We start from the raw sequence: 7,549 nt of genomic DNA on the forward strand, positions 1-7,549 counted from the left end.
TGTGGGCTTCCTGGTACTGTCACAACAAAGGACCACAATCCACGTGGCTTAAAACCATAGAAATCAGCTGAGCGCAGTGGCTCACGCTTGTAATCCCAGCACTTTGGGAGGCCAAGGCGGGCGGATCACTTGAAGTCAGGAGTTTGAGAGCAGCCTGGCCAAGACAGTGAAACCCCGTCTCTACTAAAAATACAAAAATTAGTTGGGCGTGGTGGTGGGCGCCTGTAATCCCAGCTACTCAGGAGGCTGAGGCAGGAGGATGGCTTGAACCCGAGTGGTGGAGGTTGCAGCGAGCCAAGATTGTGCCACTGCACTCCAGCCTGGGCAACAGAGGTAGACTCTGTCTCAAAAACAAAACAAAAACAAAAATCATAGAAATCGATTCTCTGATATTCTAGAAGCTAGAAGTCCAAAATCAAGGTGTCAGCAACGTCACCCTCTCTCCAGAGGCTTTGAGGCTGGGTGCGGTGGTTCATGCTTGTAATCCCAGCACTTTGGGAGGCTGAGGTGGGCAGATCACTTAAGGTCAGGAGTTCAAGACCAGCCTGGCCAACACGGCAAAACCCTGTCTCTATAAAAATTACAAAAATTAGCCAGGCATGGTGGCGGGCGCCTGTAGTCCCAGCTACTCAGGAGGGTGAGGCAGGAGAATTGCTTGAATCCAGGAAACGGAGGCTGCAGTGAGCAGAGATCGCACCACTGCACTCCAGCCTGGGTGACAGAGCGGGAGTCCATCTTAAAAAAACAGAACAAAACAGGCCGGGCGCGGTGGCTCACGCCTGTAATCCAGCAATTTGGGAGGTCAGGCGGGTAGATCACGAGGTCAGGAGATCGAGACCATCCTGGCTAACACAGTTAAACCCTGTCTCTACTAAAAATAGAAAAAAATTAGCCGGGTGTGGTAGCGGGCGCCTGTAGTCCCAGCTACTCAGGAGGCTAAGACAGGAGAATGGCGTGAACCTGGGAGGCAGAGCTTGCAGTGAGCCACGATTGTGCCACTGCACTTCAGCCTGGGTGACAAAGTGAGACTCCGTCTCAAAACAAAACGAAACAAAACAAGGGGTTCGAGGGAAATCCTTCTTCACCGTTTCCAGCTTCTTGTGGCTCCAGGTGTTCCTTGGCTTGTGGCCACAAAGCTCCCATCTCTGCTTCCCTCTTCACATGGCCTTCTCCAAGTTCATCTCCTCTCCCATCTCTCATAAGTACCCTGGTTACTGGATTTAGGGCCCATCTAGTTAGTGCAGGATGTTCCCATCTCAAGATCCTTCACATAATTACATCTGCCAAGACCCTTGTTCTGAATAAGGTCACATTCACACGTTTCAGGAGTGAGGATGTGGCGTATCTTTTCGGAGGCCACCGTCCGAATCCCTGCATCACCTCATGCAGTAGGTAGTGTTGTCATCTGCATTTAACCAACGAGCTCAGGATGGTGCATCACTTGTCCAGGGTCACACAGCTTGTACATGGCAGAGCCTGATTGGAACCTAGGCAGCTGTGGTGTCACTGTATAGCCTCCCGGGGCTCTCCAAGGAAGATGGCTGAGCTCCGTGGGCAGGGTGTTCTCACACCAGCAGAAATGGGACACGTGCACTATCCTTTGGGCCTCCATGCAGGCCGTCCCCCTGCAGCCGACCTCCTCGCCCCTCCTGTGTTGCACATGGTGGGCCAGAGTTGGTGGCTGGTAGAAGGCTTCCAGGGCTGTGTTAACGGGTGTGCTGTCATATGTGAACATCATTCCAGGAGAGGGGGCCTCCTCAGGGGTAAGTGGGGTCTGGCTGTTAACCTCGCAGATGGTGGCCGCTCCGGGATTAGAACACTGGGGCCGTGACCAGGGACAGACATCCTTCCTCTGAGCCTCGTGATCTCTCTTTCCCTGCTCTCCAGGGAAAGCTGCTCGCTGATCTGGCCAAGCGTCTGGGCCTCCACTATGTGGTCTATAGCGGCCTAGAGAACATCAAGAAGCTGACGGCAGGGAGATTGACCGCGGCGCACTTTGACGGCAAAGGAGAGGTGGAGGAATATTTCCGAGACATCGGCGTTCCCATGACCAGTGTGCGGCTGCCCTGCTATTTCGAGAACTTCCTCTCCCACTTCTTGCCCCGGAAAGCCCCAGACGGAAAGAGCTACTTGCTGAGTGAGTGCCCTTCCTCGCACACGGTGAGGCAGAGCTCTCCACCTTGTGAAGCTGTTAGTGTAGCAGACCTTGGGCCGCTGTCACGTGGTACCAGGTCCGAGCCATGGCTCCCTCACGTTGGGCCCAGGACTGAGCATGTCCTGTCAGCTTGTGGGGCCTCGACTTCCTGTTCTGTGAGATGGGCTTTATACTGAGGTTTGCAAGGGTGGCAAGATCTACTGAGACAGTGATGATGCAAATGCTCGCTTAGTCCATTGGAAGGCTTTACAGAGAGGACCTAGTGATTGTCATTTCTACTTCAAAGATAAGGAGGAGGACCAGGCGTGGTGGGTCACGCCTATAATCCCAGCACTTTGGGAGGCTGAGGCGGGGATATCACCTGAGGTCAGGAGTCCGACACCAGCCTGGCCAACATGGTGAAACCCCGTCTATACTAAAAATACAAAAATTAGCCAGCCCAGCGTGGTGGCGCACACCTGTTATCCCAGCTACTTGGGAGGCTGAGGCAGGAGAATTGCTTGAACCCAGGAGGCGGAGGTTGCAGTGAGCCGAGATCGTGGCACTGCACTCTAGCCTGGGCAACAGAGCAAGACCCCGTGACAAAAAAAAAAAAAGACTGGGCGCGATGGCTCAGGCCTGTAATCCCAGCACTTTGGTAGGCTGAGGAGGGTGGATCACAGGGTCTGGAGATCGAGACCATCCTAGCTAACATGGTGAAAGCTCATCTCTACTAAAAATACAAAAAATTAGCCAGGCGTGGTGGTGGGCGCCTGTAGTCCCAGCTACACTGGAGGCTGAGGCAGGAGAACGGTGTGAACCTGAGAGGCGGAGCTTGCAGTGAGCCAAGATGGCGCCACTGCACTCCAGCCTAGGCGACAGAGCAAGACTGTCTCAAAAAAAAAAAAAAACCTCCAGTCAGGGATATCTCTTGCTCTGGTTTCTGAGCTCTGTGCCCTCGAGCTCCTAGGGGATCTGAACAGGTAGCTGCATTGGCCTGTCTCTAGGTAAGAGGATGGCACCCAAGCACTCCACAGGCCACACCCAGACCCTTGCCAGCCTCCCCATCTACAAAACCTCAGCCTGGAAAGTTGCAAGTCATTCATTCATTCAGGATTTATCAAGCGTTTATCATGGACGTGCTGCTCTGGGCCAGCCCTTGGTGTCTCCTTAATCAGGATTTCTGGTAAGTGAGTTGGTATTTAGAGTATCCACCCAGAGGTGGACATTCCAGCTTCCAGGAATTTAGGATGTGACAGAGTACTTCAGGCTGGTGCCTCAGGATCAGCGGAGACCCTGGGCTCCAGCCGCACTCTCTGTAGCAGCTTTCAAAGTCCTTTTCCTTTGTCCCTTGTCCATCATCCTAGCGCTGAGAGAGCTGGGCAGGCCCAGGTTCTTAGCCCCATTCTGGGAATGCAGCAACCCAGACTCAGAGAGCCCCAACAGCCTGCCCCAGGTGGCAGTAGCTGGATACCATCCTGCTTCCTGACTCAATTCCACTGCTACCTCTGTGCTACCACAAATAGCAAGACATATCTTAGCTATGCCTGAGTGCTGGAGTATGCAGCTGACTGCTGGGAAGAACCAGCTTGGACCCTTTGGAGAGGGGCTCTATCCCTGCCCAGGTCTGCCCTTGGGACATGTGCCAGCTCATGTCTGTGCCCCACAGGCCTGCCCACAGGTGACGTTCCCATGGATGGCATGTCTGTGTCCGACCTGGGTCCCGTGGTGCTCAGCCTGCTGAAGATGCCAGAAAAATACATCGGCCAGAACATCGGGCTGAGTACTTGTAGGCACACGGCTGAGGAGTACGCTGCCCTGCTCACCAAGCACACCCACAAAGTCGTGCATGATGCCAAGGTGGGCCTCCCACCCCAGGGGACTCAGGCAGCCGTGTCAGGGCTTTCTAGCTCCCCATAGGGAGGGTGTATCCAGGGCTGCCCACCCCTCTGGGACTGTCTCTTATACACATCTAGATGTGTATAAGAGACAGCCAGGGCTTTCTAGCTCCCCATAGGGAGGGTGTATCCAGGGCTGCCCACCCCTCTGGGAAATGCATCTAAATTCATTTGTTCATTGTCAACGTTTATTTTCTGCTGTTCTAGGAGCTAAGTGGCCACAGAGTGAAATTTCTGGCTTAGATGTTTTGGCCAAGTAGCGAGAAAAGCTTCCAGGAGGAGGGGTGAAAATGCAGGCCCTGCTGGGCTCCTCTGTGGGAGGGGATTTGAAGGGAAAGAGTCTAGAAAGAGAGGCCCAACCCCTGCCCCCAATATTGGCCTGGCTGGGTGGGCAGGAGGCCTACTGGACAGACTCTTGGGTACCTGGTTTCTAATGTCCGTCATTACCATTAGGAAAGTAAGACCTACTCATTAAAGAATCTGGAAGGCCGGGTGCAGTGGCTCACGCCTGTAATCCAGAACTTTGGGAAGCTGAGGCAGGTGGATCACCTGAGGTCAGGAGTTCGAGACCAGCCTGGCCAACATGGTGAAACCCCATCTCTACTAAAAATAAACAAATTAGCTGGGTTTGGTGGTAGGCGCCTGTAATCCCAGCTACTTGGGAGGCTAAGGCAGGAGAATCACTGGAACCCAGGAGGCGGAGTTTGCAGTGAGCCGAGATCATGCCATTGCACTCCAGCCTGGGTGACAGAACGAGACTCCAAACAAACAAAAAAAAAAGAATCTGGGAAACACTGGAGTCCTTAAAAGACAAAAGTTGGGCTGGGCGTGGTGGCTCACGCCTGTAATCCCAGCACTTTGGGAGGCCGAGGCAGGCGGATCACGAGGTCAGGAGATCGAGACCATCCTGGCTAACACGGTGAAGCCCCGTCTCTACTAAAAATACAAAAATTAGCCGGGCGTGGTGGCGGGCGCCTATAGTCCCAGCTACTCGGGAGGCTGAGGCAGGAGAATGGTGTGAACCCAGGAGGCGGAGCTTGCAGTGAGCCTAGATCGTGCCACTGCACTCCAGCCTAGGGGACAGAGCGAGACTCTGTCTCAAAATAAACAAACAAAGAAACAAAAGACAAAAGTTGAGCTGGGTATGGTGGCTCACACCTGTAATCCCAGCACTGTGGGAGGCCCAGCTGGGTAGATCACGAACTCAGGAGCTGGAGACCAGCATGGCCAACATGGTGAAACACTGTCTCTACTAAAAATAGAAAAATTAGCCGGCATGGTTGCAAGCACCTGTAACCCCAACCATTAGGGAGGCTGAGGCAGGAGAATTGCTTGAACCTGGGAAGCGGAGGTTGCAGTGAGCCGAGATCGCACCACAGTATTCCACCCTGTGCAACAGAGCAAGACTCCATCTCAGAAAAAAAAAAAAAAAAAAAAAAAAAAGTTGGTTGGGCACGTTGGCTAATACCTGTAATCCCAGCACTTTGGGAGGCTGTGGCAGGAGGATTGCTTGAGCCCAGGAGTTGAAGACAAACCTAGGCAACATAGTGAGACCCCATCTCTACAAAACATACAAAAATAACCCGATTGTGGTGGTGAGCACCTGTTGCCCCAGCTATTCAGGAGGCCAAGGCAGGAGGATCACTTGAGCCTAGGTCTTGAGTTCAAGACCTGCCTGGGAACCATAGGGAGACCCCTTCACTAGAAAAAATAAAAATTAGCCATGTGTGATGGTACGTGCCTATAGTCCCAGCTATTCAGGAGGCTGAGGTGGGAGGATTGCTTGAGCCCAGGAGTTCGAGGCTGCAGTGAGCTATGTGCACCCTACCGCCACTCTAGTCTGAACGACAGAATAAGACTCAGTCTTAACAACAACAAAGACAAAAGTCACCCTTAGAGCCCTACCGAGACCCAGTAGTAATGGGGGGAGGCCGTGGCACAGAAAGGTTCAGGGTTCAGGGGGGTCAGCCTCCTGGGCTGAGATCTGGTTCCAGCCATTGAGACCTGCCAACGTGTAAGTTCAGGAACGTTTCCTGACCCCCCCCACACCTGTTCTCACATCCGAAAAAAGAGTATAAAAAGAATACACACCCCTGGGGTGTGGTGAGGATTAAATGAAAAAAACTGCAAAAGCTTTGTTTTAGTACTATGCCTAACACCTCCAAAATACGCACTAAATGACTTACATTGCTTTAAAAAAGAAAAAGGCCTGAGCCAGGTCATGGAAGATTTGGGGAGCTGAGAAGTTAAGATTCAGCTCAGTGGGGATGGGAACAGCTTTGGTTTTTTGTTTGTTTGTCTTGTGTGTGTTGTTTTTGAGACGGTCTCACTCTTTTGTCCACGCTGGAGTGCAGTGGCGTAATCATAGCTCACTGCAACCTCAACCTCCCAGGCTCAAGCAACCCAACCACCTGTGCCTCCCAAGTAGCTGGGACTGTAGGTGCATGCCACTGGGCCTGGCTAATATTTGAAAATTTTTTGTAGAGAAGGGGTCTCGCTTTGTTGCCTAGGCTGGTCTCGAACTCCTGGGCTCAAGCGATCCTCCCACCTCCACCTCCCCAAGTGCTGGGATGACAGGTGTGAGCCACCATGTCCGGTCAAGCTTTGGTTTTTGAGCAAGAAAGTGATGCAGGGAGGTCTCTGATTTGGAAGGGATTGAGATATTTTCATCTCATGATCTGAAAATAATAGTCTTTTTATTTATTTATTCATTTTTGAGACAGGGTCTCACTCTGTCACCCATGCTGGAGTACAATGGTGTGATCTCAGCTCACTGCAACCTCCACCTCCTGGGTTCAAGCAGTTCTCCTGTCGCAGCCTCCTAAGTAGCTGGGATTACACGCATCCACCACCAGGCCCGGCTGATTTTTGTATTTTTGGTAGAGATGGGGTTTTACCGTGTTGGCCAGGCTGGTCTCAAACTCCTGGGCTCAAGTGATTTGCCTGCCTCAGCCTCCCCAAGTGCAGGGATTATGGGAATGAGCCACAGCCTCTGGCTAAGAACAATCTTTAAACTGATCTAGAATGTCAGGCTGCTCAGGAGAGTAGCGGTTTCTCAACTTTCGGCTTTTCTAACTTCTACTAAGTTTTCAAATGACCTTGTACTGAGGACCTGGGTCAGCGACCGAGACAGTAGTGGTTCTGGGTGTAGCAAGTCGGGAGACCCCAGCCCATCCGGCCTTCCCCCCCAGCCTGCCACCTCCCAGGGCACTGGAGGACACCGGCCACAACAGGCTTCTCTGCTTCCAGATGACTCCTGAGGACTATGAAAAGCTTGGCTTTCCCGGGGCCCGGGACCTGGCAAACATGTTCCGTTTCTATGCCCTGAGACCCGACCATGACATCGAGCTGACCCTGAGACTCAACCCCAAGGCCCTGACGCTGGACCAGTGGCTGGAACAGCACAAAGGGGACTTCGCCCTGCTGTGACCTGCCCATCTTGCAGCCCCTTGTGGGGGTTGGGGACACCAGAGGGGCAGAGGCACCGACATCTGAATAAAGCCATTGTTCTCCCAGA

General features: G+C 52.8%; 1 protein-coding gene across 1 annotated transcript in view; it reads left to right on the forward strand.

Annotated features, from left to right (window-relative positions):
• The window catches only part of NMRAL1 (NmrA-like family domain containing 1), a 31,714-nt gene extending 24,165 nt beyond the window's left edge, over positions 1 to 7,549 (forward strand). The window contains exons 3-5 of the mRNA XM_011978481.1: positions 1,888 to 2,137; positions 3,804 to 3,994; positions 7,282 to 7,549. Coding sequence (XP_011833871.1) covers positions 1,888 to 2,137; positions 3,804 to 3,994; positions 7,282 to 7,461 — 621 coding nt within the window. The 3' untranslated portion in view covers positions 7,462 to 7,549. The remainder of the gene's footprint in view (positions 1 to 1,887; positions 2,138 to 3,803; positions 3,995 to 7,281) is intronic.

This window comes from Mandrillus leucophaeus, unplaced genomic scaffold, assembly GCF_000951045.1.
Source record: "Mandrillus leucophaeus isolate KB7577 unplaced genomic scaffold, Mleu.le_1.0 Scaffold195, whole genome shotgun sequence".
In the NCBI taxonomy this organism is placed as follows: Eukaryota; Metazoa; Chordata; class Mammalia; order Primates; family Cercopithecidae; genus Mandrillus; species Mandrillus leucophaeus.